The sequence below is a fragment of the Nicotiana attenuata genome, chromosome 6, assembly GCF_001879085.1.
Source record: "Nicotiana attenuata strain UT chromosome 6, NIATTr2, whole genome shotgun sequence".
NCBI classification, from domain to species: domain Eukaryota; kingdom Viridiplantae; phylum Streptophyta; class Magnoliopsida; order Solanales; family Solanaceae; genus Nicotiana; species Nicotiana attenuata.
Genome location: NC_031994.1, coordinates 2,397,728 through 2,416,734, shown reverse-complemented (window position 1 = coordinate 2,416,734; position 19,007 = coordinate 2,397,728). Strand labels below are relative to the sequence as shown.

The 19,007-nt window shown below is 39.0% G+C and overlaps 1 protein-coding gene across 2 annotated transcripts; it reads left to right on the top strand.

The window, feature by feature from the left end:
* On the top strand, positions 5,265-9,829 carry LOC109226474. Of its 2 annotated transcripts, XM_019391234.1 has the most exons (4): positions 5,265-5,464; positions 7,841-7,995; positions 8,423-8,528; positions 9,379-9,829. In XM_019391234.1, exons 2-4 carry the CDS (start codon positions 7,853-7,855, stop codon positions 9,619-9,621), a joined length of 492 nt encoding a protein of 163 aa, XP_019246779.1. In that variant the 5' UTR covers positions 5,265-5,464; positions 7,841-7,852; the 3' UTR covers positions 9,622-9,829. The 2 variants fall into 2 exon arrangements, with proteins under 2 accessions (XP_019246779.1, XP_019246778.1); XM_019391233.1 differs by lacking the exon at positions 5,265-5,464 and having other exon boundaries at positions 7,739-7,995.

Below are 19,007 nucleotides of genomic sequence, written 5' to 3'. Positions count from 1 at the left end.
TCCTCTCGCCGGTCACGCTCGATCCCCATAATAAGAGTCTGACATGCAAAAGAAAAGAGTCGGTATAGACAAATTACACATGCGAAACAAATCCTAACATTAAAAAGCACTTACTCAAGACAGCACCGCCCGTTCTGAGTTGGCTAAAAGGTCGTAACTCACGGGGATGATTTCGTGCCGGTTAGGACCCTCCGTCCTTACCTCTACACGATTTTTCCTCTCCAGAAAGGCCCGTACCTCCTCAGGATCGATATCCGAACTAGAATTGTCGTCCCCCGCAGGCACCGCTCTCTCTCCCCCAACCGCCGATGATGCGCCACCTTCTGCGGCCCGTGCAAGCTCTCCACCATCACGAACCCCCTCAACCCCAGAGGGCCTCCTTTCCATAACGGCACCCGTCGTGAAAATGGTCTCTACGTCTGGTGAAGGCACAGACGCCGCTTCCAAAGCAATGACCTTTTCCGGCTCGATATCAGCGGCAACGACCTTACCGATTTCCACCCTTCGCCTTTATCTCGACAGTGACTCCTCACCGTCAGATGGTTCATCTACTAGATGATAAATGGGCCAAGAAGAGATCTCATCCCTCACGGCAACAGTTTGGTGGGCAGAGTCCCTCATCGGCGGAGCTTGAGTACGACCTCCCCGAACAGACTCCGCCAAAGCAAATTGCATCCACACCGACGCGTTGGCTTGGCGGAATGCTGGCACTGGAGCTTTCTTCTTGGAAATTCGCCGACCTAGCACCAAAGGGAGGTCGCATCAACGAGCAATAGTAAACAACAGAAAGTTGAAGCAAAAGTAACACTTACTAGACGGGACCTTAGGTCCAAAACGCTTGTGGAGAGACGCCCAATCACGAACCCCCACCATGTGAGGTAACACGCGAGCCACCCAATCTTCAATGTTGAAGACAGGAGAGAGTGCACACCTTTCAACTAAAAATAAAGAAACCGCAAGTGAGGTGAAAATGAAAGGACGAAAGAAGACAACAAGCGTACGACAAAGACACTTACGATTATGATTCCACTGCTCGGGAAACCCAGTCGGGTCCACCACCAAGTTCTCGGTCTTGATGAAGAAGTACTTATGCCAGAACTTACCATTCGTTCTGTCATCCATTCCGACTACCAGCCCTCTGGTCCCACGATGTCGTAGGTGTATCATAGTACCTCTAGAAAAACTAGGCAAAAATAAGTGCAGCAGGTGGCGAACATCAACCTCACAGCCAGCCAATTCCGCGTACTTCGTCAGCATCAAGAAAGCTTTATACAAGTAAGTAGAGAGTTGCGCCGAGCAGACATTGTAAAACCGGCAAAATTCCTCCGCTAGCGGAAGGAGAGGAAGAGTATAACAAATCAAGAATGGGTATACATAGAAGGCACAATACCCGGGTCGATGGACCTCCACGATGTCGCCACCGGCCGAAACGATTTCGACATGGGGGGGGGGAGGCGATATTTGGACCGAAGGTCGGCTATATGAGGCGGTCCAGTCTCGGAGAGCACCTGAGCGGGAGCAGGAGCAGGCTCCTTTGGAAAATCATTTCTAGCCAAAGGGTTTTTGGGAACTATCTCCTCCGCGGTAGGAAAGCTATCATCCTCTTCAGCCATGAATTCCTCAACGCCGGGAGGAAGGGCCGCCGATAACGGAGTGGCATCGGAAACTTCATCATGAATGTGAGGGGGTTGTGACATATTTCAACAATAAAACGTATTCTACCAAGCCCGAAGAAGAAGATAACAACTGGGTAAGAAAAAGGGGAATGGAATCGAAGAAGCAAAACCAGGAGCAGAAATTGGGGAAGAAGATCAAAGAAGAACAGTACTCATGCAAAGTAAAGGATGGTAAAAACTTCCGAAAAATGAAACCCCCATCTATTTATAGGGCTGGATGGCGCGAGAATCGAAGTAAAGGATTGTCAATGGCACCAAAACCGAAGAGGCAGACGCACAGGCGCTGCCCCGGGAAGATGCGCAATGATGACGCGCGTGGCCATGACGTCACCCCACGATAGTCACACCAACCACAACTTCGCTGGCTGCAGCGTTCTCTCGACCTTGGTCGATCCGACTTATTCGACACAGCCAAATTTCTCCTAAGCGGAAGCGAATTAGGTCCGCTTATCGAGGGCGTGCAGGACGACGACCTCAACAAGCGGAGGGACTAACTGTATTGGTCTAAATTTGGAAACTTGGTAATAGTAGATAAACGGGATCAAGGACGGGGTCGACCACAGTGTAATAGCGAAAAGCCGTCCTCGAGAGGGCTGTTGTCAAGGACGAGCAGCTGAAGTGAAGAAATAACGGCAGGATAGGTTCAGATATGGACACAAGGAATATTCCTTTGGATATTCCTTATTTTGTACTTTTTAGGGTTTCTTGGAAATATCCCTTATAAATAGGAAGAGATAGAGAACAAAAAGGGGATCTTCACTTTTGATGATAAGAACACTTTTGTAAAGAGTAGACAAATAGGAATATACAACTATTGTCTTGTTCACTGACTACTTGACTCAACACATATTATTCACTCTCTGTTTGTTAGATCGGAGGATCCATTATCCATCTTTACTTCCCATCCTTCCACGTTGCTGTCAGGTGGGAGAATCATCCAAGTCACATAATATTTGGGTGATAAATTCCCTCTTATTATATTTATTGCCATTGTCTACATTTATTGCATGTTTTTATTATTGCAGCATTCATTGATAATCATTAAGCTCATATCTGATATTCATTATCCTTAGACATTATCCGCACAGTCAATACCCCTCAACATTAGATTTAGAATTGGTTGTTTTTGACTAAGATTCATCCTCTACTTTATCAATAATTAATTTAACGAAAAGCTCAACACTTTTTGGTCAAACACTAACAAGGTGTACAAAAACAAGTGATAGAATGGCAAGAGGAGCTAGAGTGGGCAGTGAAGCTAGCAAATGGTAAGAATGGTCCTCGCTTGCAGTGTCTGCTATATTTGGCAGGAGAGAAATAATAGAATCTTCCAAGTAGTCATGAGGAATGAAGCAGACCTTACCAGATTTATTGTGCGGGATATTCACTGTCGAGGTGCAATTGCAACACAAAAATTGCTGGAGAACTGAGGAAGCTCAATTATTATCCTTAGGAACTTAGTTTTTTTGAATTTCTTGTACATATTTTCCCTTGGTAAAATAAAGCTCATTAACTACCAAAAAAAAAAAAAAATTAGAATTGCATGGCAAGTTGCTCTATAATTTTATGGGTTAAATTATAACTTAAATACGTAATAAACATCTTATTTTCTTTTTTTGGCGGCTAAGGGACGATTTAAGTCGGTTGCAGATCCAACCACGAGTTCGCAGATTCAGTAAAACTAAGTCCATTGATGTTGAACCCTATAGATCCATTTGAATCAATATTTTTTATGCGAAGCATAGACATATAGTGAAAACTCACTAAAATTTCAACCAATATCATATTCTAAACCCATAATTTTAAACATAGAATGAGTTTCATGCTAAGAATCTCAAAAACCAAAGTCATCAAGTCTAAATTCTATCTTTCACTATTTAGAGCAGATGTACCTCCTCAATCAATCAAAAGGCAATAGTATTAGCTAGTAACTCTTAATTTTGAGTGTCCTAATAGGCTACTAAAAAATCGTAAAGACAAAATAACAAAATACTAGTCAAAATACTTGATTATGTGTTTATCGTAGTGGGTTGGAATTACATAACTAAGGATATACTATAGTAGCGTTTCTAATTCTACCAGCAAAACCGCCCACAGAATTAGTTTACTTGTAAAAATCATGAATTTTAAGCAAATCATATTTTATTGCTTAGAAAATAAAATAAAAGATAAACGAGAAATTAATATAAAGGGTGAATTTCAGTGTGGTTACTGAACTTTATTTGTTATATCAGTAAAGACGCAAACTATTTTATCATAAATAATCATTAAAAAGTTTTTGTTATATCAGTAAAGTCTAAAACTGTATTTTGTATCATTAAAAGTAACAACAACAACAGCAACCACCCAGTATAATCCCACAAGTGGAGTCTGGGGAGGGTAGGATATATGCAGCCTTACCCCTACCATGGAAAGACAGAGAAACTGTTTCTGATAGACCTTCGGCTAAAGAAGGTGAAAGAAGCCCTGATAGCAAGTAATAGCAAGACAAATAATTAGAAAACTAAATCGAAGATAGCAACAGAGAATATGAAAGGGATACCGATAACAAGTAATAGCAAGATAATATATTTAGAAAACTAAATCCAAGGCAGCAAACGAGAATATGAACGAAGTACTGCTAGCAACGAAGTACTGTATCATTAAAAGTAACGAGAAAAATATTCTAAAAACTATAAATAAGTTCAAGTTGTGAATATTTTCATATTTTGTTTTACTGAAATGTCGAAATGCAATGACTAAATATAAATTTGGTAGAGATTCACATGGGGTGATGCTGCAATATTTTGGATCATCGGGATCTGATTTTTGACGTACTAATATATTAATTTTACATATGTGACAGCGTCTAAAATGTTTTAAGATTTTAATCATATATATTTTTTCAAATACAACTGTTCTAAAATCAATTCTCACTAAATCAAATCTGAGTGAGCACATTATTGTTTTATAAACGAATGGACCTAATTCTTTAAGCTGATTAAGCATCTACTATTAATTAACGAATAAGAGAAGGTCTTGATTAGATATATACTATAAACTTATAACAAACACATAAAATGAAGACGACTTTATATATCTATCATTAGGCTATGAATTAATTAATTATAAGTTAGCCGAATATTGGGTGCTTAATTTAGTTACCACACCTACTATCCAAAGATCATGACATATATATGTAGTTTGATACTACAAGGAAGAAGAGTGATCAAGATGTGCTTTATAAATAATCTTCAACTTATTTTCCTGTAATAAAGTTGTCCTATTCATGGTTACATCATATATATGTGGTGTCAAAGGTGGATTTAGGGAAAGTTTCGTGCTGAAGCAGAGTCAGAATTTCAAGCTTATGGATTAGAATTTTAATCGCTTTAAGTAATTGGGTTCTAAATTGATAGTTTGTACATATTTAATAAATTTTTAGAATAAATACAGGGTTCGAATCAAAGTTACTGGGTTCGGCTGAAATTGCTCTCGACACTCTAGCTCCACCCTTGGTTTTCGTGAATCCAACTGAATTCATTATTTATTGCTCGGGCTATATGTAAATATGTTTAAAAAAATTCATATATACATATATAAAAACACACTCATTCAGAAACTAACTGACTCAAGATCTTGAATTATCCTCGGTGTGTGGCAATGGCGGAGCCACATACAATGCAGATGATTCAATCCCTAATTCATCAGAAAGTTATACTACACAAATTTGTGACATATTTGTGTTTTCTTTAATTTCCTTGTGATCAGAGGCGAACCTACCCTTAGGGTAGAGGGACACTGGCCCGGTAATCTCATAAAAATATATGTATTAATGTGTATATATTTTAAATAACAGGTATATATTTTGATTGGCACCCTAAAACTCATTGCATAGGCAGTTGTATATGATCGGTCGATTTGGAGGCAACAACTTGACTTTTAATGCGCTGACTGGGTTCAATTTCTCCAGCATTTGTTCAAATTTTTATTCGATAATGGTGCCTCCATCACTTTCAAATTCTGAATGCGCTTTTGTTGGTCATAATTCTTGGCTTTGCAACTGCTTTATTGTGCTGCATTATTAGTTATAGGAGCATATAAATATTAATTCCTGATTAATTTGGTGTCATAGTGTTTGATAAGAGGAGGTTGCGTAACATGCATTGATGACCAAGTTAATGATTGTTGTTTTGATTAGGACGACAATTTAGGATAAAATTATGAGGTTTTGGGAACTCTTGGGTGGTGACACCTCTATTAAAATAGATTAATGAACTTAGCTAAAATCACATGATGCTGTTGTCTATTGGTGAATTAAATAAATATTGATTAAACTTTAGATTTTGCAACACTTAAGAAAAAGTAAAAGTAACCACCAAAGGTTGTGATAGAGTGATAAGTATTTCTTCATTCCTAATTAGAGATCTCGCGTTCAAGCTTTAGGTATATAGTCGATTTTGGTAGAAATGCTTTAATCCTTAAGGCGAAACTTCCTAGTAGGACCTGAATTAATCGAACCCTAAACCACGTGAGAAAAAGAAGTTAAATTTACTTAATAAACATGTGTATAAAATAAGAAGTTGAGATGGCTTGTAAAGACATAAGTCATAATAACTTGTATATGTAATTTAGAGAACTCATTTAACTAAGCTTTCATAGAGAAGACGTCCACAAGTTGAAGATTGATGGATATGACTTCTTACCTAAAGATATATCAAATTCAAGAAAATATGCAAAAACATATGTAAGAACATATATAGAATTTAATTATGCATGTTTAGTTTTACTAACATTTTTGTATGGTTTTCCATTTGTTATTCAGTATTCGTATTAAAGCTTCGATTAATTTGGATATCGACAAATAAGGCATATGAAAAAAGAAAATACTCTCTACCATGATTTGTTTTTATTTCTAAAACTATCCGAAACCTTTGATTAAAGAAGGAATCATATCTATCACACCAATCGTACCACAACCCTTGAAGACGGGCGCGGACGTAGTATTCTAGTGACGGGCTCAATTGAACTCATAACTTTTGACGCGAAGTACAAATGTAAGTGTAAAAATTTATTAAAATTGTAAAAATGGTAGATATGAACTTATAACTTTAAAAATATAATGAGTTTAACGCTAAGAACCTTATAAGTTAAACCCATAAGGTTAAAATCCTAAATCCGCCTCTGCTCGAAGACGTGAATATTTCTTTAAAAAAGTGAATAATCGTTATGCAAGGAACACAAGAGGGGAAAAAAGAGAAAAAAATATCAAATTGATTAGCCTTGTGAAATAATAATGACTGGATAGGACAAGAGAAGAATAAAAGATAGTGGACGATTCTAGAACTACTACACAAAATTTAAATATAGGTTTACTTTTCTATTCTGACAAATGATATGTATTACATCAGATATAATGTTCATCGATTTTCAAGATTAGTACTCTCCAATCACAATAATTTATGTATAACTTAAATCTGTGCATCACTAAAAATATATATATTGTAGCAATATCAAAAAGCATTAATTAAAGATAAAAATGCTCTTATTATATAGACAATCCATCTAAGTAATCTTCGATTATTACTCGTGAATATATATAGAGAGTCTATTATAGGTTCACGAGAACGCAATAACTTCTATGCATATTTATATAAATATTAAGAAATTTATTAAATATTAATAAAATTTAATTTAAAATAACGATAAAACACATAAACTTCAAATACTAAATTTGTTTCTGCCACGTAACAAAATGTTCATACAATTATAAGAAATAAATCGAATCCTAGGACTTACTCAATTAAACCAGAATAACTGAGATGCATGACATATATAGATCAGTACAGAATTACAGATACCAAGTATTTGTTGTCAAGTGCACTTTGTCTAGTTAATCACTCAATTAGTCAAGTAATTAATTGTCAAAAAAGCTTTTGCATGGCTTTTTTGAATATTAAAACTAACGTGTCACCACGTGGTATCTACTTGTTTTACCCTTCAACAGTTGTCACCAATTTTATTTTATTTTATATATCATTTCAAGAAATTTTTTCTATATATAGCCCCCAATAATCCTTTTACTCAACTCCTACTTTACTCTCTAAATCTTTGTTTCTTCAATTTTTTTCGAGCTTCTTCTTCATTTGTGCTTGCCTTTTATTATTTTCTTCTTCATTTTGTAGAAGGATAATAATATGGAGAATCCTTTGCATTTAAAGTCATTGAATCACATATCAATAGTATGCAGATCTGTTGAAAAATCTCTAGATTTTTACCAAAATATTCTTGGATTCTTTCCAATTAGAAGGCCTGGTTCTTTTAATTTTGATGGAGCATGGTAAGTAATACTCTATCCGTTTCACTTTAATTAATTTTTTTGGCTGTTTTAACACATATTACCGATGGTCCACTTTTAATTAATTTTTTTGGCTGTTTTAACATATATTACAGAATTCAGCTTTTAGCATTAGTTAATAATGAAATTGACTATATTAACCTTAATTTGTTCAATAGAAATATCAATCACCTAGGCTCTTTACTCCAAGGGCAACTTTGAAAAAAAAGAAATTAAACCAAATATCTAAAAAAATCAAATATTGGGGACAAAAGAAAAAGGCTAAAAAATAAATTAAAGTGGACCAGAGGGAGTACTAATTAAGCAAAATGAATGTTTTAAGCTTGTTAATGTCTTTGTTTTCAAAATTGATAAAAATTATTAAGATGCTAAAAACATGTTTATTAACAATTATGACTTAAATTTGCAGGTTGTTTAATTATGGGTTTGGCATACATCTATTGCAATCTGAGGATCCAGAGAACATGCCCAAGATTAGAATCATTAATCCCAAGGATAATCACATTTCCTTCCAGGTATACACAACTTTTCTGTCTCGATCTCTTCTCCATTATATATTTAACTATTTCCAATATTAAAAATGAATATAATATAATATTTATGACTTTCATTTACTTGTTTATAAAAAAATAAAAGCGGCCATCCTATGGATATTCTTTGAATTTTGATTATTTGGTCCTATATAAAAGAAAGGTATTAATTACCTTATTAGCTTATTGGATAAGAATGTCATGTTTCCTAATTTGTTGTCAAATCTTTAGGTGGGAGCAACAATAAAGTTGTTTTCGTGTGATCTATAGCTCACGGTATGAGCCGTAGAATTAGCCGTTAACTTTTGCCCTGCGCTAGGGTAGACTGCCTACATCATACGTCTCGAGTACGAGCCGTAGAATTAGCCGTTAACCTTTGCCCTGCGCTAGGGTAGGCTGCCTACATCATACCTCTCGAGGCGCGGCCCTTGGTGAATTATGAACGGAGATGATTTGTTCACAGGGCTGCCCCTTAACTATAAACTAGAGTTTAGATATATTAATCCAAGACTATAGAAGAATTTTGTTTGAGTGGGTGAAAATTAGCGTCCCCTCTCTCTCTATATATATATATATATATTCAATTTCATATAATTAAAATATAATGACACATTTGTATATTTAGAAATTCTTCAAATTTTAAAATTTTCATTTTACCTGTAGGGTCATTCTCGTATAGCCACGATTAATTAAGAGCACGAGTTTTAAAGTATTTTTCTTATTTTCTTAAACTTAGTGTCCAGTCTAATGTTTTCTTAAACTTAGTGTCCAGTCAAACATTAGACGGACCGAGTATTATACATCATCAACTAAATTGACCAGTTATTTTTTGCAGTGTGAGAGTATGACAACAGTGGAGAAAAGGCTAAAAGAGATGGAAATAGAATACATAAAGAGCAGAGTTGAAGAAGGTGGAATTTACGTTGATCAACTATTTTTCCATGATCCAGATGGTATGATGATCGAAATCTGTAACTGCGATAACTTGCCGGTGATTCCACTCTCCGGCGAAACTCTCCGGCCGTGCTCAACTCTCCGCTGTAGCATGCAGCGGAAGAAAATTCAACAGCTTGTCTAATTAAAAAAAAAAAAAAGTTAAAAGAAGTATCTTATTATGACATTTTGTAAGAGCATGCATTTTCCACTTGGTGTTCAAATATGTTGAACCCATTTTGTAATTTTGTGTATCATATTCACATATTATTCCCAAGTTTAACTTGGGATGTCGCCTTTTTGTCTTGTCTCTTTATTTCAAAGACCGTGCTAAGGTTTCATCATAATTTACTCCCTTGGTTTCATTTTTTTATATATATAAATATTTCATATTATATATAAGTTACGGTTAGTAATATTTACTTTATAGTATGTTGCGCAGCTTTTTTCCGGACTCTGTATGAACACCGGATATTTTGTGTACTGGACTGCTTTTTTTTATTTTTTTTTATATACTATGTTGGTGTTGAAATGAATACCGAGTTTAAAAGTTAAATACTATGTTGGTGTTGAAATGAATACCGAGTTTAAAAGAAAGACTCTTTGACCTGTAAGTTAAATTTGTACTTAAAAACCGTGACTATGAACATGTAATGTTATTTTCATAATAGTCTCGCTAGAAATAAAATGAGAATTAAATAGTTTCATATGAAAAAGAACTCAATCTTAACAGAGGGAGTACATTTCATTCTCGAATTGGGCCGCATGACCCTATTGAGCATCTTAATTTGATGGGCTGATTGTTTAGCGAAAAGCATAAAAATTGGTTGGCGTAGCCACTTTTCGGCCCTCCTATTAGAACTTGGCCGCCTTTTCAAATGAATTGGCGAAGTAATTACTTGTCCGATTAAATTGATATTTTTGTCCCCAACTAAAATACGTAACACAACTCCAGATATTGGAGTTCGAAGCTCCAGGAACGATTCCTGATTTCTTAGCCTTTGCTAGTGTTAAATCTAGGAACGATTCCTCGAGTTCAAACTAAGGTATCTGAAACAATATGAAAGGATTCAAATCCCAATAATCGTTATTGGGTATTAAACCTATAAAGGTTTGAACCTCAACAATCATTACTAGAGTTTGAACCTATAAAAGTTTGAACAAACTCCATGTGACGACTCAAAGGGTCATCACCTATTTTTATTGTAAAATTATTTTATTATTTAAGGAAATTTGAAATGAAAATTGATTAGAACGTGTTGGTATCGGGCCCGTATTTTTAGTTCCGGCGCCCGGTACAGGTCTTATATATGGTTTGAGTCATTTCTGTGAAATTTGGTTGAAAATGGACGTCGTTCGACGTGATTCGGACCTAAATTGGAAAAAATTGATGTTTTATGAAGTTTGAAAGACTTCTTGGATTTTGAGGTTTAATTCGATGTTTATGATGTTATTTTGGCGATTTAATCGCACGAATAAGTCCGTAGGATGTTTTTGAGGTTGTGTGTATAAATGGTTTGGAGCCCCGAGGGCTCGGGTGAGTTTTGGATAGGCCACGGGTGCATTTTTGAACTTTGAAAAAAATCTAGTATTTCTGTTCTGCAGTTTTCGCATTTGCGAAGCAGGTCTCGCAAATGCGAGCTCGCAAATGCGAGCCTGGCATCGCAAATGCGAGAAGGGAATTTTTGCAGCCTGATCGCAAATGCGACCAAATGGTCCGCAAATGCGAACCAGGGCATGTCGCAAATGCGACACTTTCAATCGCAAATGCGAAACCCCTCAATTTGTACAGTGTTCGCAAATGCGAACATCACTTTGCAATTCCCACATCTGCAGAGGTCGGGGTTCGCAATTGCGAACCCCTGTTCGCATTTCCCATATCAGAGACCTGCAATTTTACACTTAAACGATTTTGAACCCCATTTTTCATATTTTCTCAAACCCAAACACACTTAGGCGATTTTCCAAGAATAAGCTTCCAAATCAATTGTAAGTTAGTTTTTACTCATTTCTTTCAATCATTAACATCTTTTAACATGATTTCAACCTAAAATCAAAGAATTTCATGGGGGAAATTGGGTGTTTTAGGTAGAACCTAGGTTTTTAAAAAATTGGGGATTTGGACCTCAATTTGAGGTCCGATTTCAAAACAAATTATATATTTGAGTTTGTGGGGGAATGGGTAATCGGGTTTTGGTTTGAACCTCGGGTTTTGACCACGTGGGCCCGGGGGCGATTTTTGACTTTTTGGGTAAAACTTTGGAAAACTCATTTTCATGCATTGGGGTTGATTCATTTGGCACTTATTGATGTAATTAAGTAATTTGTGATTAGATACAAGCAAATTGGTGGTGGAATCAAGGGGTAAAGCTATAATTGAGACTTGAATTGTGTTCATGGCATCGAGATAAGTGTTTGGTCTAATCTTAGCTTGAGGGATTAGGAGTTGAGTCCTATTTGCTATGTGATAATTGTTGAGTACGACGTATAGGCATGGTGACGAGTATCTATACGTTGGTGTCAAGTATGACCGTGAGTCTTATATTGTGATTTTCAAGGTTTCGTTGTATTCTTCAAGCTTTGGTGATGATTTCTAGTTGTTGTGAAAAGTTTGTGGAAGGAATTGAGACCTTTGAACATTTTGAAGCATTGGCTCTAGTTATATTATGAATTGTGAAAGTATATGAGATGATTGAACCCTTTGGAGCATTGGCTCAAGTGGTAAAGTGAGTTACGAAGTACAAGTGAAAGATAGAGAAAAAGTTATTGAAATATTCTCTTGCCGGGATTTAATTATTTACTTGTTGCTCCCTTGTCGGGATTTAATTGTTAAATCGTTGTTCCCTTGCCGGGATTTCTATATGTTCTTGTTTATTTCCCTTGCTCTTGTTTGTGATTGTTGTTTGGGTGAGGAAGACTGTTAAAGCACGAAGGGTGATGCCGTGCATTGTTTGCTATTGTGAGGAAAGAGAGTAAAAGCATGAAGGGTGATGCCGTGCACATTTTATTATTCTAATCGCTTTGGTGAGGAAAAAGAGTAAAAGCACGAAGGGTGATGCCGTGCACATTTTATTATTCTAATTGTTTTGGTGAGGAAAGAGAGTAAAAGCACGAAGGGTGATGCCGTGCACGTTTTCATTATATTATTGCTGGTGAGGACGAGAGTAAAAGCACAAAGGGTGATGCCGTGCACTTTTCTTTGATTTTCCTGATTCTTGCTGATAATTGAGTTATGTTGTCCTTTACTTTTATTTACTGATTTTCTTGTTGTTATCGGTTCAAGTGCATTAATTGTCTTATTCCACTATTACTGTGATTCTTTATGTTGGCATTTTTCTTTATTGTGTTACTTGTTATTATTGGCTCGAGGTATCCTTGCGCAACTTTATGCTTTGAATTTATGCTATAATTGCTACATGTTCATGTGACTTAATTGCTATTTGACATTTAGCATACTAAATATTAAATTGCCTATTTGTTCCTTAAAGTCCATAATTAATTGCTACTTGTCATTACTTGTTTTCCTCAGTGAGTCATAATTATTGTGTACTTGTTGTCTTATGAATTCGTATTAATTGTTGCGTTTGTGGAGTAATTTCATTTGGAAGAACTGTTGATTTAATGAAATGGGAGCGGGTGGTACGCCTACCACGAGATTTAATGAAATGGGAGCGGGTGGTACGCCTACCACGAAATTTAATAAAATGGGAGCGGGTGGTATGCCTACCACGAGATTTAATAAAATGGGAGCGGGTGGTACGCCTACCACGAGATCTAATGCAATGGGAGCGGGTGGTACGCCTACCACGAGATTTAATTATTGAGAAATGGGATCGGGTTGCACGCCTGCAACGAGATATGTACTGACAGTGAAATCTGCTTTTATTTCCCTTATCCGTGTTAGAGTTAAATTATTGATGTTCTTTATTATTTTCTTGAAATTCTGTATTATCTGCTATCCCCGAAGCATGTTCCCCTCCCATTTAAGATGTTTGTTCTTGTTATTTTCCCGTTGTAGATATATATAACTGTACAGGTTTATGTGGTAGTCCTGTCTAGCCTCGTCACTACTTCGCCGAGGTTAGGCTAGGCACTTACCAGCACATGGGGTCGGTTGTGCCGATACTACACTCTGTGCTCTTTTGCACAGACCTAGGTCCCGGACAGCAGCAGTAGCTCGGGAGCCAGCCTTCAGTCCACCGAGACTCCGAGGTAGCCTTGCACGCGTCCGCAGGCCCGGCGTCTCCTCTATCATATATTTCATTCTGTTATCTCATGTTTTTGAGACGAACAATGTATATTTCTTTCAAACGATTGTATTTAGTACTCTTAGTAGTCCGTGGATGATGTGACACCAGTTCTTGGGTAGAGGCACATGTTGAATTCCGCATTATTGTTCAGCTTATTTAATTTAAGTCTTTCGCTTTAATTTCATATTCCGCTGTTATTTAAATATTTATCGCTTGTTGTTATGAATGATAAAGAGGTGTTAAAATAAAGGAGTTTGGACTTTATGATTTGTGGCTTGCCTAGCTTCTACGAGTAGGCGCCACGACCCCTGAGGGTGGGAAATCCGGGTCGTGACAAGTTGGTATCAGAGCTCTAGCTTACCTAGGTCATACAATTCACGGACAAGCTCAGTAGAGTTTGAGGGATCGTTACGGAGATGTCTGTATTTATCCCCAGAGGCTACGGAGTTAGGAAAACTTCACACGTGTTCTTTCCTGTCGTGCGGTTTTATTTCTCAAGTGCTAAATTGAAACCTCTACTCTTGTCCCTTCGCGAATGGCGTGGTCATGTGCCGCTTCTTCTGCTGAGCAGCACCACAGACCAGTGATAGATCAGCTACGTCTTCGGAGGCTTTGTGGAGGTTGGATAAGTTTCACCAAGCTCTTCACTACTACATTCAGCGGTGCATCTACGGAGGATCCCCAGGATTATCTAGACAGCTGTCATGAGGTTCTCAGGAACATGGGGATCGTGGAGACCAATGGGGTCGATTTTGCTACCTTTCGCTTGTCTGGATCCGCCAAGACCTGTCGGAGAGATTATTGATTGGCTATACCAGTTAGGTCACCAGCTTTGACTTGAGAACAGTTCACGCAGCTATTTCTGGAGAAGTTTCTCCCCATCACTCAGAGAGAGGTCTATCGGATGCAGTTTGAGCGTCCCCAGCAGGGTTCTATGATTGTTACTCAGTACGAGATCAGATTCATCGATTTGGCTCGTCATGCTCTTATCATACTTCCCACCGTGAGAGAGAGTGAGGAGGTTCATTGAGGGACTCGTCCAACCCGCTCAGTTAGCTAGAGGTGGAGGTAGAGGTATTAGAGGGGGAGGTAGAGGTATTAGAGGTGGAGGTAGAGATGCTAGAGGTGGAGGTAAAGGTATTAGAGGTGGAGGTGCAGGTATTGTTCTGGTTTATGGTAGAGAAGCTTCGGTTTTATTTTGCGCCATATCTGGTCATGCCTAGTGATTCTTTGAGTGCCCCATATTTATGTGTCTTCGCCGGTGGGTGATTCTATTGTGGTTGATCGAGTCCATTGTTCATGTATAGTGGTTATTGGAGGTTTTGAGACTCGTGTAGATTTGCTTCTTCTGGACATGGATGATTTCGGTGTTATATTGCTGATGGACGGGTTATCACCTTTCCACGCTATCTTGGACTGTCACGCCAAGACTGTGACCTTAGTTTTACCGGGTATGCCTCGTTTAGAGTGGAGAAGGGCTCCTGGTCATTCTACCCATAGTGTTATCTCTTATGTGAAGGCTCGACGTATGGTCGAGAAGGGGTGTTTGGCCTATTTGGCATATGTTCGTGATTCTAGTGCTGAGGTCCCTTCTATTGATTCTGTGCCCGTTGTTCGTGAGTTTCCTGATGTTTCCCCTTTAGACCTGTCGGGTATGCCACCCGACAAGGATATTGACTTCTGCATTGATTTGGCTCCGGGCACTTAGCCCATTTCTATCCCGCCGTATCGTATGGCGCCGCCTGAGTTGAAAGAGTTAAAGGAGCAGTTGCAGGATTTGCTTGAGAAGGGTGTCATTAGACCCAGTGCTTCGCCTTGGGGTGCGCCGGTGTTATTTGTCAAGAAGAAGGACGGATCGATGAGTATGTGTATTGATTACCGGCAGTTGAACAAGGTTGCAATGAGGAATAAGTATCCATTGCCGAGGATTGATGATTTGTTTGATCAGGTTCAGGGTGCCAAGGTATTTTAGAGGGTTGACTTGAGATCTGGCTACCATCAGTTGAGGATTAGGTCATCCGGTGTCCCCAGGACAGCTTTCCGCACTCGCTACGGGCATTATGGGTTCTTGGTGATGTCATTCGGGTTGACAAATGCCCCAGCAGCTCTTATGGATTTGATGAACCGAGTGTTCAAGCCTTACTTGGACTCGTTAATGATAGTCTTCATTGATGATATATTGATATATTCCCGCAGCCAGGAAGAGCACGAGCAGCATCTTAGAGTGGTTCTTCAGACTTTGAGGGATAGTCAGTTGTATGCCAAGTTTTCGAAGTGTGAGTTCTGGTTGAGTTCAGTTGCATTCCTGGGTCATGTTGTGTCAGCAGAGGGTATCCAGGTTGACCCAGAAGGGTGCCCAGTTCAGATGGTCGGACGAGTGTGAGGCGAGCTTTCAGAAGCTCAAGATAGCTCCGACTACGGCACCGGTGTTAGTTTTGCCCACAGGTTCAGGGCCTTATACAGTCTATTGTAATGCTTCCCGTGTTGGGCTTGGAGCAGTGTTGGTGCAGGATGGCAAAGTCATTGCCTATGCTTCGAGGTAGTTGAAGATTCATGAGAAGAACTATCCGGTTCATGATTTGGAGTTGGCAGCCATAGTTCACGCATTGAAGATTTTGAGGCATTATCTGTATGGCGTGGCATGTGAAGTGTTCACGGATCACAAGAGTCTTCGGTATTTGTTCAAGCAAAAGGAGTGGAATTTGAGGCAGAGGAGGTGTCAGAGTTGTTGAAGGATTTTGATATCACTATTTTATATCATCCGGGAAAGGCCAATGTGGTGGCCGATGCTTTGAGTAGGAAATCAGCGCATTTCATTCCTGTGACAGTCTCCTATTCATCCGAGAGGTTAGCTGAGATCTACATTTGGGAGATTGTTCGCCTTCATGGTGTGTCCATATCCATCATTTCGGACCGGGGCATGCAGTTTACCTCGCACTTCTGGAGAGCAGTTCAGCGAGAGTTGGGCATACGGGTTGAGTTGAGCACATCATTTCATCCCCAAACGGACGGTCAGTCTGAGCGGACTATTCAGAATTTGGAGGATATGCTCCGAGCTTGTGTTATTGACTTTGGAGGTTCGTGGGATCAGTTCTTGCCTTTAGCGGAGTTTGCCTACGACAACAGTTACCAGTCGAGCATTCAGATGGCTCCTTATGAGGCTTTATATGGTAGGCGGTGTCGATCTCCGGTGGGATGGTTTGAGCCGGGAGAGGCTCGGTTGTTGGGTACAGATCTGGTTCAGGAGGCCTTGGACAAGGTCAGGATCATTTAGAATAGGCTTCGTTCAGCTCAGTCCAGGCAAAAGAGTTATGCAGAACTCAAGGTTAGAGATGTGGCTTTTATGGTCGGTGAGCGGGTATTGCTCCGAGTGTCGCCTATGAAAGGCGTGAGGAGATTTGGGAAGAAGGGCAAGCTTAGCCCTAGGTTCATTGGTCCGTTTGAGATTCTTGATCGAGTGGGAGAGGTGGCTTATAGACTTGCTTTGCCGCCGAGCTTGTCAGCCGTGCATCCAGTGTTCCATGTTTCCATGCTTCGGAGGTATCACGATGATCCAGCCCACGTGTTAGATTTCAGCACTGTCCAGTTGGACAAGGACTTGTCCTATGAGGAGGAGCCGGTAGCTGTTCTAGACCGGCAGGTTCGTCAGTTGAGATCCAAGAGTTTCCCTTCTATTCGTGTTCAGTGGAGAGGTCAGCCTCCTGAGGCATCGACCTGGGATCCGAGTCCGATATGCGGAGCCATTATCCTCATCTATTCCCCGACTCAGGTACTTCGTTCTTCTGTCCGTTCGAGGACAAACGGTTGTTTTAGAGGTGGAGAATGTGACGACCCAGAGGGGTCATCACCTGTTTTTAATTAATTTTGTGCTTCCGAGGCCTTGAAACCTCATTTAGAGTTGCCTCGATTTGCTTGCGCAGTACGGGCTCGTAGCCGGAAAGCTTAAATATGAAATTCTGTGAAAATGCTAAGTTTTGATGTTAAGATGAATAAATTTGACTTCAGTCAACATTTTGGGTAAACGGACCCGGACCTGTGATTTGACGGTCCCGGAGGATCCGTAGGAAAATATGGGACTCGGGCGTATGCTCGGAATCGAATTCCGAGGTCCCGAGCTCGAGAAATGAATTTTTAAAAGAAATTGTTTTTCTAAAATTTTTAAGGAAAAATTGAAATGATATTTGATTGGAATGTGTTGGTATCGGGCCCGTATTTTGGTTCCGGTACAGGTCTTATATGTGAATTAAGATATTTCTGTAAAGTTTGGTTAAAATCGGACGTCGTTTGACGTGTTTCGGACTTGAAATCCTAAATTTGAAACTTAATGAAGTTTGAGGAAAAAACTCTTGATTTTGAGGTTTGATTCATTATTTTTGATGTTATTTAGGCGATTTGATCGCACCGATAAGTTCATATGATGTTGTTGAGTTAGTTCATGTGTTTGGTTAGGAGCCCCGAGGGCTCGGGTGTGTTTCGGAGGTGTTTCGGAATGGTTTTTGGCTTAGAAAAGTTGCAGAAAACAGCAGTTCTGGTTCTGAGGTTTTGTTCTATGCGATCGCATAGGCTTTTCCGCGATCGCATAGTGTAAGTTTCCAGGTGTTCTATTTCTTCTATGCGATCGCATAAGTTTTCCCGCGATCGCGTAGGGTAACCCCACTTCATTCTATGCGATCGCACTTCCCCTCCGGGATCGCGATTCATTAAACCAAAACCTGGAATGCGAAGTCCATTCTTCTATGCGATCGCAGTGTCTCGTTCGCGATCGCAGTGGACAACTTTCCCTTCCCCTATGCGATCGCATGACATTCTTCGCGATTGCATAGAGCATTTTCGCCCAGTTAAATTTTTAAAACTTCAGAAACAGTAGCATACGGGATTCACCAAATATTTCACAAAACCTTTATTCTCCAAGCTCTTAGGCGACCATTGAAGCGATTCTTCATCAAAACCTCTTGGGTTAGTAATTCTTAGCTTATTTTGTTCCAATTCCTTCCACATCTATTGAAATCCTAGGTCTAAAAGATATGATTTAAGGTAGAAAATTGGGTAGAGTTAAGGCTTTTTGATTTTTCTTGATTTAGACCTCGTTTTGGGGTCGAATTTGAAAACAAATTATATATTTGGGCTCGTGGGTGAATGGGGGATTTGATTTTGGACCGAACCTCGTGTTTTGACAAAGCGGGCCCGGGGTCGATTTTTGAGTTTTTGGAAAAAATGATGGAAAAGCTACAATTAGGCATTGGGTTCGTATTGTTTAGCATTTATTGATGTATTGAAGTCA